This window comes from Prunus avium, chromosome 2 (genome assembly GCF_965620075.1).
Source record: "Prunus avium chromosome 2, drPruAviu1.hap1.1, whole genome shotgun sequence".
In the NCBI taxonomy this organism is placed as follows: domain Eukaryota; kingdom Viridiplantae; phylum Streptophyta; class Magnoliopsida; order Rosales; family Rosaceae; genus Prunus; species Prunus avium.
In genome coordinates, this window is record NC_142285.1 from 31,082,145 (window position 1) to 31,099,043 (window position 16,899).

General features: G+C 38.0%; 1 protein-coding gene across 1 annotated transcript; it reads left to right on the top strand.

Annotated features, from left to right (window-relative positions):
* The first annotated feature begins 4,312 nt into the window (after positions 1-4,312).
* Positions 4,313-7,032, top strand: LOC148296854 (uncharacterized). Its single transcript, XM_088248650.1, has 3 exons — positions 4,313-5,673; positions 5,759-6,155; positions 6,244-7,032. Exons 1-3 carry the CDS (start codon positions 4,328-4,330, stop codon positions 7,030-7,032), a joined length of 2,532 nt encoding a protein of 843 aa, XP_088104776.1. The 5' UTR covers positions 4,313-4,327.
* The last annotated feature ends 9,867 nt before the right edge of the window (positions 7,033-16,899 follow it).

The following is a 16,899-nucleotide window of genomic DNA, read 5'->3' on the forward strand; positions in this document are numbered from 1 at the left end:
AATTGCACATATATATAGCGTATAGCCGTGTGGCTATACTATTTTAAAAACTTAAAAACACCAAGTCTGGCCGTACGGCTGTACTACTTTCATTATATAAAAAAACCCGTAGCGATTAGGCATCATGTGTCAAAAATCGTATAGCCGTACGGCTATACTATTTAAATACATTATATCTAAACGGTATAGCCACGTGGCGATACTATTTAATAAATAAATAATTAAGAAAAAAGCACCATCCTTGTTGCATTAGTTTATACTTTAGAGATATTAATTTGCTAGTTTCAACATATTCAAAGTAGATATTAATCGGCCACTATATAAGATTTTAATATAATTATTTTCATGTATATTATTTTTATTCAATAATATGTGAGAATTATTTGTATAATACGTGAATTTTTTGTGTCTTATTGAAAATTTTGTAAAAAAATAAGTGTATTAAACATGAGAAATACATACATAGAGTATTGTACGTTTTCTTTTTTAAAAAATGTGAATTTTACAAAGTCTTTAAAATGTGTACAGAACACGGATGTATTGTTGAAAAATCGAATCCCAATATATATATATTAAAGGCAATTAAAACAAAAGAAAAACATAGTCAAGCCGTGCGGCTATACTCTCTATTTAAATAAGGGAGTTGCCGCACAGCGCCACAGCGCCACAGCGCCTAGGTGTCAGGTGTCAGGTGTCAGGTGTCCAAATAAGTCGAGCCGTGCGGCTATACTATATATGTAGTGGGATCATTTTTGTCTTCTAAATTTTTTCCCCGATTTTCGTTTGTCAATAAGAGTAGTTATGCATTACTATTAGGCCATTACCCGAGTTTCTATTGTCCCATTTTAATTTTGTACCTTTCCAGAGTTATTACCGGTATAAAGAATTTAGCACTTTCACGTTTAATACTTTATTATACACGTACGTACGTATTTTTCAATAATACATTCGTTTCCTATACACGTCTCACGTTTTTTAAAAAGCAAACGTACAATAGTCGTATTGTACATGTACTTACGTGTAGAATCTCCTGCTCTTGGACTCATTATAGTAGTAGCAACATCACTCTAAGGGCGGAGTCATAAATTTGTTGGGCATGATAAGTAAGTAGGGATAAGCAACTCGGTCAATTTATGATTCATGTTAGATTGATTTAAGCATCAACCTTATAGCATAATCGAACTAAACAAATCTATTAATTCATTTTAGTTTTCAAACTAGTATGGTAGGATAAAATTATACACCAATCTTAACCAAAAACAAAATACCGATAAACCCAACCGAGTTCATTGTGTTATCCTTTTCAAGTTGCAGTGCAACAAATAAAAGATAATTCACAAAAAAAATATTGACAAGAATTAAAAAGCTGATATGGTTTCTCTATTTCGTTTTTACATTGCTTGACTTTTAATTTGAATTGCCCCTATATTTATAACTTCATGGCCCTGTTGTTGAATAAATTGTCTTCCAATTTTGGGCTTTAGTCCAATTTCTTGTATTGTTTTGTATTGTTTTTTTCTTTAAATTTATTTTGTCAGTAAAAATATCATCAATTTTAAATATAGAGGAATAGGAATAGGAATAGGAACTCTAAATTCTAATTAATTCTTTAATCAACTAAATAGGTAATCCATCCACCCCAAACTTTTAAAAGCAAGAAAGACAAGCAAACCACCAAAACAATCGACAGAAAGAAACTTACCACTTTCCAGTTTTATCTGTTTTTATTTTTATTTTTATGATCACTTTAAGCCTATTTTTTTAGTTTATATCAAAAAAATTATTAGGGGTTCTTTGATCTAAGTTCAAAATTCCTAGTCGTCATTGGGTTTAGTCCACACATTTTTTCCTGTAGATTTGGGTCCATTGACTTTTATTAATTTTTTTCATGTGTCAATTTTACCCTTTCACTACTACGTTTTACTATTTGCGCGACGATAGTTTGCGCGACGACAACATATGCGTCGCATATAACACTTTTGCGCGACGGACAATAATATGCGTAGCGCAAAGAATAGCGACGACAAATAGTCGTCGCGCAAAAATATTTAGCGCGACCACACAAAATCGTCGCATAAACCAAGGGGGAAAAACTGCGAAAGAATATTCTGGAGCCAAACCCTTGCGCGACGACTTTTCTCGTCGCACATGACATCTTAGCGCGACAATTATATTTTTCGTCGCGCCCCTTTCTTTACGCGACGATTGTTACTCTTGAGCGACGAAAATTTGCGCGACGAATATAGGTAATCGTCGCATATGATCGTTGTCGGCAGAGCATTTTTGCGCGTCGAAAAAACATTTTGCACGACAGAAAAATTTAATTGTGACGAGAAATATTTCGTCGCGCGAAAATATTTTCGACAAAATATGAACGTCGCATATGATCGTTGTCGGCTACTGATGTTTGCGCGACGATAAAAACCTTTGCGCGACGAAAACTTTAAGTGCGACGAGAAATATATTCGTCGCGCAAAAATGTCAAACTTTGCGCCACGATTTTGGGGTCTTTGTGCAGCGAAAAATGTCGTCGCGCAAAGTGGATTTTTTGCGCGACCATATGTATTCTTGCGCGACGAATTATATGCGTCGCGCAAAAAACGTCGTCTACATCGAGTTCAGCCATGCCAGAGGCAAACTGCAAAAAAAATCTGCAGCTTACCTCTCCTTCTCTCTTCCTCTCTCTGAAACGTTTCAGTCCCAAAAAGCTATTCAATTTCATTTCCTGTATGAGTTGAACTACCTCTACCACTGCTAAGTTCGTTGGGTATGTATCTTTTGTCATTAGTTTAAAAGTATTAATGTAAATTTATACTAAAAATATTAATTTCATTGTCTATAGGGATATTATATGTGATTAGCGATTGGTGGAGAACGATTGATAAGGTATTTTTGTCGTTTTTTAATTTTAAAAAAAAATTTATTACATTATATTTATATTGATTTATGAAATTATATTTGTAATATGTAGTTAAATTATGCATGTACGTTGATGTACGAAGTTAATTGAAATTAACTTCGTATATTTATTTTTTTGGTAAAGCTTAGTTCCCGTTCGAGGTTAGTTGGACCGCGCATGGGTGGGTAAACCACGACTACGGTCCAATTAATTCTTGAATTGTCCCATATTTTGGACAGTTTGGAAATGCATAGTCGTGTCACGTAGTTTATAGCTACAGGATTAGGTTTCGATTGTGGAGATTTCGATGTCATCTCGGTATGTTCTTCGGGTGGTACGTAGGTATTTTATATCTATGGTACACCTCAAGAACTGTACCGAGATGCTGCCGAAATTCATCCACGTCGAAATCTAATCTCATGTAGCTGTAAATTACGTGACGTGACTATGCATTTCTGAATGGGATAGGCCCTTACCGGAGGCATAAGGAAAGATTTTGTACGAATACAACATGATTGTTGTATTGTGATTGTGGTGCCAGGAACGATGAGCAGGAGGTGGATACAGAATCCGAATAGGTGCGCATACGAATATTTGGATGGAATCGAGGATTTCATTGACTTTGCACGGACACACAACCCGGGTGCAACTAGAATCCGTTGTCCTTGTAGGAGCTGTAACAACACGTTGTGGGACACAATTGAAAATGTTCGATTTCATTTAGTGAGGAATTGAATGATTGAGACATACATCACTTGGAACCATCACGGGGAACAATTAGACATTGCTTCGTCTTCAAGGGCCACAAGAGTAGATAATGTTGAACCCAGTGTTGATCCTAATGAACAAGTTAGGGATATTATAAATGATGCATTTCCATTTGCATCGACCATCAGCAATCAGGAAGGGGAAGATGACGTGCCTACAGAAATGGACAGTGCAGAGTTCGAAAAGTATGAAAACCTGTTAAGAAATGCCAACCAAGAGTTATACCCGGGGTGCGAGAGCTTTTCCGTTCTGACGGCGATTGTGGAGCTAATGCAGGGAAAAATAAAGTATCGTATGTCGAATCTGTGTTTTGATTACTTTTTGGGGGTTTTCAAGAAAATGCTTCCAACGGACAATTGTTTGCCGAAAGACCATAGGGCGGCACAGAAGATGTTGAGTGGTCTTGGATTGGGTTATGAAAAAATCCACGCATGCAAAAACAATTGCATGTTATTCTAAAAAGAATATGAAACGTTGGATACATGCCCTATATGCAATGAGTCGAGGTTCAAACAGACGTCTCATAATAGAATGACTAAGGTTCCACAAAAAGTCATGCGTTATTTGCCCCTAAAACCAAGATTGCAGCGACTGTATATGTCGACACATACTGCCACAGACATGAGATGGCATAAGGAAAAACGGGTAGACGACGATGTGATGCGGCATCCTGCAGATGGGGAGGCATGGAAAGAGTTCGATCGAACGTTCCCCGAGTTTGCTGTTGATCCCCGGAATGTTAGATTGGGACTTGCCACAGACGGATTCAATCCGTACGGGGTTCTAAACCAACACCACAGTACTTGGCCGATTTTCGTATTCCCATATAATTTGCCGCCTTGGAAATGCATGAAAAAAGAGTATATGATGATGACTGTTTTGATAACTGAGGATCCTGGCAGGTCAATCGATGTGTACTTAAGGCCGTTGGTTGATGAGGTCAAGGATTTATGGATAAACGGTGTGCGCATGTACGATAAATCCACCGGGAAGATGTTCACTTTGCGGGCGGCAGTTATGTGGACTGTGAATGATTTTTCCGCATATGCAATGGTGTCGGGGTGGAGCACAAAGGGTTATATGGCATGCCCTGTATGCAAGGAAGATGTGACTTCGGGTTGGCACGCTGGAAAAGTGTGTTATCTTGGACATCGAAGATGGTTGCCATGGGACCACGAGTGGCGGGAAAAGGATAAAGAGTTTGACGGGAACAAAGAGCGTCGCGCAAGACCTAGAGAATCGTCTGGTGATCAGATCTTGGAACAGCTGAACCGTTTGGATTTTGCTCCGTTCGGGAAAACAGTTAGTCGGACCAGACCTGCTACACATATGAACTGGACGCACAAGTCTATGTTTTTTGAGCTCCCATATTGGTCGAAACTAAAAATGAGGCACAATCTCGACGTTATGCATGTTGAGAAAAATGTGTTTGACACATTGATTGGAACGATTCTAGATATCAAGGAGAAGACTAAGGACACGATAAAAGCTCGTCTTGATTTAGAAAGAATGGGCATACGAAGAGGTTTATGGCTGAAAAGAGCCAGTGATAAAGTTATAAGGGATCTTGCATTTTTTTCCATGAAACCGAATGACAAAAAAGAGTTTCTACAGTTTGTATCGTCTGTACAATTTCCTGACGGGTATTCTTCTAATATCGCCCATTGCGTGAATGTTGACGGGGGTAAGTTTATTGGACTGAAGAGCCATGACTGCCATGTGTTTATGCAACGCCTACTTCCTGTGGGGATTCGACATTTATTGCCGGAAGATGTAGTCAAGCCAATCATATTGTTGTCAAGATTTTTTTCCCAATTGACGGCAAAAACGTTGCGAAAGACAGACATTGATCAATTGAGTCATGACATTGTCCAAGTCTTATGCAAGTTTGAGATGATATTCCCTCCGGCTTTCTTCACGAGTATGATTCACGTGATGGTTCACTTGCCAGAAGAGGCATTGCTCGCTGGTCCAGTCAACTATCGCTGGATGTATCCAGTAGAAAGGTATATAATCATTATTATTTCTGTATGCATGTTTATCACATGTTTGTTACTTGCTAATTTGCATATTTTCGTTTTAATTTGACAGGCTTCTTGGTGAGTTGAAAAAAACCGTACGCAACAGAGCAAAGCCCGAAGGATCCATTGTAGAGGCTTGGGTTCAATATGAGGCGCTTACTTTCTGTGCAATGTATTTAAAGGATGTAGACACAGCTTTCAATCGACCTCAGCGCAATAATGACGGCGGTGTGAGAAATGAGCAACTTTCTATTTTTGCCCAAAGCGCACGACCCTTTGGAGATCCTGTACGAGGAGAGTCATTTTCCAGGAATGACATGGAGGTAGCTCATTGGTTCGTATTGAACAATTGTGATGAGATAATAGCATACTTAGAGGAGCATGAAGAGATGATGAAGCGAGAACATCCATCACATTTGTATTCCAAGAAACACCGTGAATTGTTTCCAAAATGGTTTTTGGAATATGTAAGTTATAAGTGTTTTGTATTTGACATATATATTGTAGTATTTAATTTTCTGAAACTAATATGTGAATGTTTTTAATTAATATTAGGTGAATAAGTTGAAATCAGAGAATTCCCCCTCTTACAGTGAAGAGTTATATAACTTAGCATTCGGCCCAATTAAGACTGAATTGTTCTCGGGTTGTCATGTTAACGACGTCAAGTTTTTGGGGACTGCACGAGATGACAAGTTGTGTACGCAAAACAGCGGTGTCCTTGTTCTGGGTGGAGGCGAAAGTACGGACATTAATTTCTATGGCAAACTCACAACTGTCGTGCAATTGCTTTACAAAGACCGATACCAAGTGATCATGTTTAAGTGTCGATGGTTTGATACGAACCCAAATAGGCAGGGAAGTGTTAAAATTGATCATGGGTTACTATCTGTGAACATAAACAAAACTTGGTATGATGACGACCCTTATATTTTGGCAAACATGGCAAAACAGATTGTCTATCTAGATGACCCTAAAGCAGGGAGCGGGTGGAAAGTTGTTCAGCAGATTGATCAGAGGAATGTGTATGCTATACCAGAACAAGACCCATCTGACAACGACGTCGCTGACCAACGTTTCGAATCTTCCATGGAACATGATGCAGAAACACTTCTAGATACAAATGTCGTACAAGAACCCTTTCAGCTTGAAGGAGTGTCTTCAAGAGAAATACCGATTCAGTCAATTACAATTGACCTCGGTTTTCTTCCGCGATACGATCCAACCACGGCCCCGAACAACGATGATGATGTACTTATGGAGGAGGAGGAGGAGGAGGATTGGGAGACCCCAAGTGATCACAGCGACGATAACGAAGATTATTATAGTTCAGATGATGAATAATGTAATTTATTTGTGACTTGCCATGTAAAACATAGTAATGTGAAATTATTTGTGATGAGATAATGTTAGTGTAAAGATTTTGGCAAAGTATGCTTGTTTGAATATATATACTTACATAATCAGGAGAATCTGTAAAAAAAAAAAATTGCATAATCAGGAGAATCTTTTAATTTTAAAAAAACCAAAAAAAAAAATTTTCAATGACCTTTTTGCGCGACGAAAGATGGGTTAGCGTCGCGCAAGATGAATTTGCGGGACGAATATCGTCGTCGCGCAATAACAAAATTTTTTTGAAATAAAAGTGAATTTTCCGCGTAGACTCTGTAAAAAAACGACCGGTCGTCGCATCTCTCTGACCGGTCGCCCATATTTGCGCGACGAAGAGGATTATTGCGTCGCGCATGGTAGTTCACAATAATAAAAATTATGAAAATTATGTTGTGCAACGAACATCATCGTAGCAATTCATATGTTGCGCGACGAATATCATCGTCGCAAAAGGTAGTTCACAATAATAAAAATTATAATTAATTTCCAGAAATTATATTACCGTGTTTCCGCGACGGAGAATGACATATTCGTCGCGTAAAAGTCTTTCCGACGACTGGATTCGTCACGCAAACATGTTCGAACTCCGAAAAATCTCCTAAACTAGTCCAATAATAGAAAAAAAATATAAAAAATTTCATTTGCACCTCAAATAATTACACTTTAAATCTCAGTAAATTGGTCACCACCTTCTTTGTGCGGGAACGCCTGTTTTCTAGCTAGGAGAGAACCAGGAGGACAAATGTGCGAAATATATTTTGAAACTAAAAAGTGTTCTTTCAACTCTACAAAACTAGTTTCAACGATCCAACCATCAAACATGTTTGTATATACTGCAAGATCGTATACCCCAAAAATCACAAAAAACAAATATTCAGAAATCTTGTAACGAACAAAAGTTTTCAACGGTTATAAATGAAAAATCATGATTTAACGGTTATTTTAATTCCGATTTTCATAATTTTTTACAACTAGACTCATTGACCCTATATAAATACAATGATTGAATTTGATCTTCAATTAAAATGATGTACACTAGTGGATACCACAAAATCTAAAGGTATATATAACAAAAGTATAAGCAAACTTTCTATTGTTATAGAGAATGAATTGGGTTTTGATGGCATACGCATTATAAGAAACTCGTTTCAACGATCCAACCGTCAAACGTGTTTGTGTATACTGTGAGATCGGATACCCCAAAAATCGCAAATAAAAATTATTCAGAGATCCAGAAATGGGACAATATATTTAACGGTTATAAATGAAAATGTTTGCGAGACGCATCGTTTCGTCGCGCATAATATCTTTGCGCGACGCTAAGTATAATAAGTCGCGCAAAATAGTTTTGCGAGACGGATAATATCGTCGCGCAATGTTATAGTTTTCAGCATTTAGGGTTTAGGGTTTATGGTTCAGGGTTTAGGGTTTAGGGTTTAGGGTTCCAGGGTTCAGGATTTGCGCAACGCAGGCATAGTTACGTCGCGCAATGCGGCGAAATTGTGGCGCTTCAATTCCCGCGCATTAAAAAATATATGCGCGACTAAATGTTATTTGGTCGCGCAAGACGGAAATTATTGAATTTGCGCGACGCATGTTTCCTTTTATGTCGTGCAAGATTGAAATATCAACTCTGAGCGACGTAAATTTTTTGGTCGCGCAAGATTAAAGTATCGTTTTGCGCGACCTTATTTTACATGTTGGTCGCGCAAGGTTAAAAATTGAATTTGCGCGACGGATAATTCTACGTCGCGCAAGGTCCTGTATATTTTTCATCAGAACGCGACTCTCTGTTTCACTCTGTCTTCCTCCGCGAAAATCCCCATCAGCCGTGCCCTTCCGTCCAGACCACCACCAGCCGAGCCTACCTACGCCATGCCTACGCCGTCACATTCCTCCAGCCGTCTCCCTTTCCTCCTCACTGACCTCAAATTCTCTCCCTCTCTCTGCAACCCAAACTCCCCCGCCCACCGTCGATGCCCCCTAAGTTCACAGACCCTCTCTCCCTTTCCCCCTCACTGACCTCAAATTCTCTCCCTCTCTCTCCAACCCAAACTCCCCCCAACCGTCGACGCCCCCTAACCAAACCACAAACCCTCTCTCCCTCTCCCCCTCACTGACCTCAAATTCTCTCCCTCTCTCTCCAACCCAAACTCCCCCCAACCGTCGACGCCCCCTAACCAAACCACAAACCCTCTCTCCCTCTCCCCCTCACTGACCTCAAATTCTCTCCCTCTCTCTCCAACCCAAACTCCCCCCAACCATCGACGCCCCCTAACCAAACCACAAACCCTCTCTCCCTCTCCCCCTCACTGACCTCAAATTCTCTCCCTCTCTGTCCAATCCGAACCCACCATCGGTGAAATCCCGCAAAAATCCTCAACGGTGAAATCCCACGGTCTCTGTCACCATCTCCATCTTCCTCTCACGGTCTCCTCCAGGCGTGTCTCTGTGGGAAGGTATAATATATGTTTTATTTTTCTTTCAATTATGTTAATGCATTTGTGATTTTGTTTTGCTGTTTCGATTTCTCAATTTAGTTTGTACGTGTTGAAATTGCTTAGTCTGATGGTTGGTTAGGATTTTATGTTTTTTTTTTTTGTTACATTGGGAGGAAAGAAACCCCTTGGGGTTTCGAACCTGGGTTGTCAAGCAGGGGGAAGGGGGAGACCACCACTGTGGTACCTGCTCTCGACGTTAGGATTTTATGTTTCAATTTCCTTTTTGTATTGGCTTAGTCTCTATTTTTCTGTGTTTTTATTTTTTATTTAGGTAGAAATTATTCTAGTATGGGGTCACAAAATTATTTAGGTTTGGAATTGGAGAAAAAAAAGAAGTTAATATCCTTAATTTTTTATAAATAAATAAAAAGTATAAGGTCTAAAACGAAAATTAGGTACAAAGGGCAAATTATGTTAGTTTCTTACTACATCTCTCAACTCAATCTTAGGTTTCTAATTCTGTAAATCTGAAATTTTTGGAATTGTGGTTCTTCGGTTTGTTCTATTTTTCAGATTGCATTCATCCATTTCATTTTGTAAATCTGAATTTGTTTGGGGTTGAGGTTCTTGGGTTTGCTTCACAAAATGGAATGATGTGTTTTTCTTTTTTATTTAGGTAGAAATTATTCTAGTATATTTTGCAATTAAATTTTCTTGATTGATTTCTTTCTTTATTGCTACTTGATATTGAATTTGTTCTTGATTAGTTGTTGAGGTTTTTTATTTATTTATTTATGTATAAATTATAAATTCTTGCCCCATGAGGTACTTTAAATGCTTGTTTTGTGCAGATGTCGAACCTTATCAGAACCCGTAAGGCGATGACGAGTGCACAGCCTTTGCCACCCCCGGCTTCGACGTCACCTGTCAGTGCTCCACCACAGGTGGATGTTATGCAGGTTTCTCATCAGGTCTCCCATGAGCCGGTGACATCTGAGTCATCAGTGGCGCAGCCTGTTAGCGCCAGACGGCGTCATCGCCCTCCCCACATGATCGCCACCACTTCGTCCGCTGCTGCTGGTGCAGCAGAGTCACAACCAGGTAAAGATTTCCTTCAACTCTAGCTGTTTCAGACCAATATTTTACTAGGATTATATATTTAACGTTAATGTGATATGTGTTTGCAGCCAAGAGGAACACCCGGGGACCTTGTCGCCAGTTGAAGACGGCGAAGTCCACCCGGGTTCACAACAGTCGTGTCAACATCGGATACGACGAGCGACATCGAGCTGCACCAACGGCTGACCAACATAGCTCATTGGCCCACGACATTGGTCACGTCATTCGGACCCATTGTCCGATGAAATGGAAGTCTTGGAAGGTCATGCCTGACGAGATGCGGACGGTGGTGCGCGAACATCTGTCGGTATGTATGCCTTTTAATTGTTTTGCTTTCAAATTTTATATATTTCTAATACTTAATGAATGTCATTAATGTATTGTAGACGAACTACAATTTAGAGAACCTCCCCGACGAGTCGTTGGCGTATGTCAACAGACTCTTTGGTGAGAGGTACAAGCAGTGGAAGAGCGATCTGCACCATCATTTTATGGCATATGATGATCCGCAGGTCGCTCTTCAGGAGGGTTGCCCGAAGGAGCTTGAGGGGCGGGAGGATAGTTGGGAGTGGCTCTGCGGTCATTTTCAAGAGTCCGATTATGTGGTAATTTTTTTATATTAAGTTGAAATTTATTACATGTTTTTTTTATTAATGTTTATTTACTTTTTTTTTTAATTTCATTTAATTTTCAACTAATACGTTTATTTTTTGTATAACAGAAGAAGGCGAAAGCAAATAAGGGCAATAGGGACAAGAAGACTCTTCTCCATCATTCCGGTTCCAGGCCCTTCTCATATAGGATGGAAGCGCGGCGGCGGGTAATAATTATATCGTTTTTTTTTAATTTCAATATGTCATTAATATGAATTTGTTTTTTTTTGTACTAACAATTGTCTTCTCTTGTTCAATTAAGGGGGGGTCCAAATTCCCGGAGATCGACGTCTTTGGCGACGTTTATGTTCGACCCGGGAATGAGTTGGCGGAGTCCCTTCATGTAAGTATTCTTTAATTTTAATTATTGTTTTACTCATGAGTTCATGGTTATTATATGAGGATTTTAATTAATATTTTATGTTATGTTAGGTGATGATGACGGAGAAGAGCCAGTTGGTTCTTCAAGAGTCTGCCTCCCAGCTTCCTCCCGTCACATTTTGGTTCCTCGTCGACCTCCGTGCCCCCTCAACCAGAGCATGGCCACCACACTTCTGCCCATGTCGATGTCCAGACTTCCGAGCCGCATTTGCAAGATGACAACATAGATGTTACTACATTTTTTAATTAGTTTTTTACTTTCTTAATTACATTTTAAACATTTTGTCTTGAACTATTTCAATTTATATTATCTTTTCATTATGGTTTTTTATTGCAATTTTATTTTATTACAAAAAAAAAACATAAAATTTAAACTACATAAAATATAGTTTATTGCAACAAAAAAAAACGTACAATTCAAATATATTTTATTACAAAACAAAACGGTAAAATTAAAATTAAATAAAATGTATACTTTTGCGCGACGACATTTTTCGTCGCGCATTTACAAACGGATAAATAAATTAATTTTGAAAACTATATATTTATTTTTGCGCGACGAAATGTTTCGTCTCTTTAAAGAAAATGCGACTAATATTTTTGGTCGCGCGAAAGTGAACGCGAGTATATAACTCCGTCGCGCATATTTTTGGGACGCGAAAGTGCGACGTGTTTTAATCGTCGCTCTGTTTGTTGCGCGACGAAGACTATATCGTCGCTCTTAGGCTTAGTTTGGTATTGCTGTGCTTTTAAAAAAAACTGCTTCTGCTGTGCTGTGAAAATAAACAGCTGTGAAGTGAAGCAGCAAAGTGTTTGGTAATCTAGATTTTTAAAAGTGCTGTGAGTATAAAAAGCAGTGTCATAGTGTTTGGTAAACTTTTTTATAGAAGTGCTGTGAGAGTGTATAATGACAATAAAGGGCATGAAATTTTTTTCAAAACCTAAAATTACCATAAGAAATAAAAAATGTATAATTTTTCTCCTTTTTGTTTCTTCCTTTCTTCTTCCTTCTCAGGCCCCATTTCCTCTTTTTCTTTTTTTTTTTCTCTCTCCCTCTCTCCTTTCTCTTTTCTTCTTCCTTCACGGGCCCCAATTTTTTTTTCCTCTCCCTCTTCTCTCCTTTCTCCATTCTCCTTTCTTCTTCCTTCACAGCCCGCCCCCCCCAAACCCCACTGATTCCCCAATCCTAAAAAAACCCCATCCCACGGTACCCACCTGTATCTCTCTCTCTCCATTGCCCCAAAACACCAAGAGAAAAAACCCAGATCAAGAATTTTAAGAACCAAAAACTCAACCCAAACCCAAATAAAAACTGTGTTGTCATCAAAGAAAACAACAAGAAGGAAATCAAATCCAAATGAAAATTTTGTTTTCCTGTGGTTTTGATTTGAGTTTCAACTTTCCCTTGATTTTGGTTTCCAAGAGAAGGTCAACGAATTGTTGATGGGTTCAAGAATCTATTTTTTGTGAAAATCATTGATGAAGGAGGGTAGATGCTTGTGTTGCTATCGATTTTGGTCCTCCACAATTAGCATACAGATGTTTGAAGATATATTTGGGGTTTGGATCTTTTGTGGTTGGAGTGGATATCACAGACTGGGGGGCTGGGGTTGAGTTTTTTTTAAGATGTGGTTTGAATTTTTGTGGCTGGAGTGGAGAGCTAGGGGCTGGGTTTTTTTTTTGGTCGGAGGGGAAGAAGATGAATCGAGTTGCAGAGAAGTCGAGTTGCCAGAGAAAAGAAGAAGAATCGAGTTGCAGTACCTTAACGTATAATAGAAAGTGAGGATAACATATGTCATTTGCTAAAATGAATGGGGGTATTATAGGTATTTTGAATGTTTCATTAATTGCTCCGCATGCTTCCATCCGCAGCAGTTTTGAGAAGCACCTCTTGAGCTGCTTCTGAAATCTGCTGTGAGTCACAGCAATTTTGAAAAAAAGCAGCCTTATCTTGATTTACCAAACACTTTTTCATTCAAAACTTAAAAAATAAGCTGCTTCTTTTAAAAGTTAAGCAACCCCAAACTAAGCCTTACTCTCGTGAGACGATGTAGATCTCGTCGCGTAATAAGTTTGCGCGACGAATAAGGTGTCGTCGCCATTTCAGGAGTGAGACGATTCAGGTATCGTCGCGCTTACTATGGTGAGACGAATATTTGTGCGACGAATACTTTTGCGCGACGAAGAATATATCGTCGCGCTTTCAGGAGGGAGACGATTCAGGTATCGTCGCGCTTACTATGGTGAGACGAATATTAGTGCGACGAATACTATCCGTCGCTATGTTTGCGCGACTAAAAGTGGTCTTCGTCGCACTCTGCGCGACTCAACCATATATTTGTCGGGCAAAGTCAATCTTTACGAACTTTGCGCGACGGTTGTTTTATCCGTCACGCAAATACAATAGCGACTCGATTGTTCGTTGCGCGACTAATTATTCTCCGTCGCGCAAAAGGGTAAATGTAGTAGGGTTTGCGGTAAATAAGGAAAGAACAGTAATTGAAAATCCAAATTAATATATCGATTCTTTCCTTCTTAATAGATTTCAGATTTTAAATTTGGAATCCTTCTATTGCCGCAATGACATAAAAGAAGTTCATATAAAACAATGAAAGTAGGAGAATTATTGATGATATCTTCCCAACAAATATTTACTTGACTACTAGGTAAATATGATATAATATATCTAATTATTTGGTAAATATAAGATAATGTACCTAATTACTAGGTAAATATAACATAATGTACCTAAATACTAGGTAAATATAAGATAATGTACCTAAATACTAGGTAAATATAAGATAATGCACCTAAATACTAGGTAAATATAAGATAATGTACCTAATTACTAGGTAAATATAACATAATGTACCTAACACATAAATAGTATACTCTACTCTACCTGATAAACATGTAGATTTTAGATAAAATGTGTGGATTTGAGTGATATAACCAACAATCGTAAAACGCCACAACAAAAACATGGGAAAATAGGTAAATTTGGAAGATAATTAACTATCAAGAAACAAAGGAATCGAAAATGATGTGGGGGGAGGAGAGGGCGGGGGAGGGAAGGACCACAAAACCGCATGTGTTAATGGTTAATTGCATCTTAATTAAAGATATTATGTGTGAATGAACTTTACAGCAACAAAAAGTGAGCTAAACAAAATCAAATGTAAAACAATGAGAGTAAATTAGTGAGGAATTGTATTATCAAAGAAGAAAACAAACAAACAAAATCAGTGGATAACAAAAGCTATGGCAAATAGTAAAAGAATATTTATGTACCTTGTGTACAGGTTGCCATAATGCAAGAATACAAAGCCAAAACAGAAAGAAAGCCAACATTCATATAGGAGCATGACTGAAATATAATAGCTATTTCAAAAATTATAGGAGATGTGATTTGTTGCCTTATTTAATTATTTCAAAGATATAATAGCTAATTATTACGAGAACAATAAATTTCTTACCTTATTTAATTTTTAGGGACATGATGGGAATAACAAAGTAAATTAAAAATGAAAAAACAAATATGTAAATATCAAAAAATCAAAAAATAAATATAATCATACGTGGCAAAAAAGTGAAAGGATTCTTAAACTGGATGAGAGAAAAAATTATGGTGTTAGATCTATTTTACCAAGTATGGCTGGAGTAAGAAAACAACAATGCATAAGGATTCTGGCTTGTAACTTAAAAGTTCCTGAGGGCTAAAACAGATTTCCACACTCAATCAATTGTAAAATTAGGTGGCTACTATACTCTGAGGATGGGTGCTATATTGGCTGCTCTGGCTGCTGCAACCACCATGGGATCAAGTGATCAAAACCTTCCTCAGTTTGAAGCTAGTATAGCCGCACGGCTATACTATTTAAATACATTATATTTAAAAGGTATAGCCGCTCGGCTATACAATTAAATAAATAAAAAATTTAAGAAAAAAACACGATCTTTGTTGCATTAGTTTATACTCTAGAGATATTAATTTGCTAGTTTCAACATATCCAAAGTAGATATTAATCAGCCACTATATAATAATTTAATATATATTATTTTTATTCAATAATATGTGAGAATTATTTGTATAATACGTGAATTTTGTGTGTCTTATTGAAAATTTTGTAAAAAAATACATGTATTAAACATGAGAAATACTTATGTAGATTTACAATACGAGTATTAATTGTACATTTACTTTTAAAAAAAATGTAAATTTTTACCTAGTCTTTAAGGCATGTACAAAATATGGATGTATCATTGAAAAATACGTAAAAAGTAAAAAAATTAAACGGGTACAATAAAGACTCGGGTAATGGCCTAATAGTAGTGGACAATGTTATAAACTACTCTTATTGATAAACGAAAATCAGGGAAAAAATGTAAAAGAAAAAAAGGATCCCACTATATATATATTAATTTTGTTTTAAAAATAGAATATCTAACGGTATAGTCGTGCGGCTATACGCTATAAATACAATATAATGACTACGAGATAGAATGGATCTCCTTGAATTCATTCGAACACGACCGTCTTCCAGACCCTCTCTCTCGCTCAGACATAACCGGCGACCTCTCTTCTTCAATCCTCATCTCTCTCTCTCTCTCTCTCTCACGCTCATAGCACCATCGTCATCCTAGGAGATTCCAAAATGGCTTTTTTTTTTTTCTAGGCGCTAGCGCCTGCCTAGACCGCCTAGCGCCCGCCTAGTGACCGCCTAGCAACTGCCTAGCCTTCCTAGCTCGCCTAGCAACCACCTAGCCTGCCTAGCCCTCCTAGCCCGCCTAGCCCCAGCCTAGCCCGCCTAGCGCCCGCCTAGCCCATTTATTCAGTAATATTAGCAATATGAGTGAGTGTGTTCAAGGATTTAACTTGTAAAGAAGATTTCCGAACAACAACAGATAACCCAGAGAAGTTTCATGGAGTTATCACAATGGTGGCTCTTGGCCAAGTAAGTCTCATGGAGATGGTGTCATCACAATGTGCTCTTTTTATCTTTTCTGTTCTTTTTGTTCATGTCTTGTTTTGATTTGTCTCTGTTACGTGCTATGTTTATTCATTTTAGCACCTCTAGTAGTCATTTTCACCATTAAAGTATAAAGGTTTTTGCTTAAATATCAGTGGCTCAAGGCTGGTTTTGTTAGTTTCCGTTGATTTGTAAATCTTTCAGATAATGTCCCCTGTGTCTATTTGCTTGATATTACAATTTGCAGTTCTATTT

Excerpts from the sequence above, each read along its gene's own strand:
- LOC148296854 (XM_088248650.1), top strand. The coding sequence starts at position 4,328 with ATGCGGCATCCTGCAGATGGGGAGGCATGGAAAGAGTTCGATCGAACG. Across the intron at positions 5,674-5,758 it reads TGGATGTATCCAGTAGAAAG|GCTTCTTGGTGAGTTGAAAA; the intron begins GTATATAATCAT and ends TTAATTTGACAG. Across the intron at positions 6,156-6,243 it reads CAAAATGGTTTTTGGAATAT|GTGAATAAGTTGAAATCAGA; the intron begins GTAAGTTATAAG and ends AATTAATATTAG.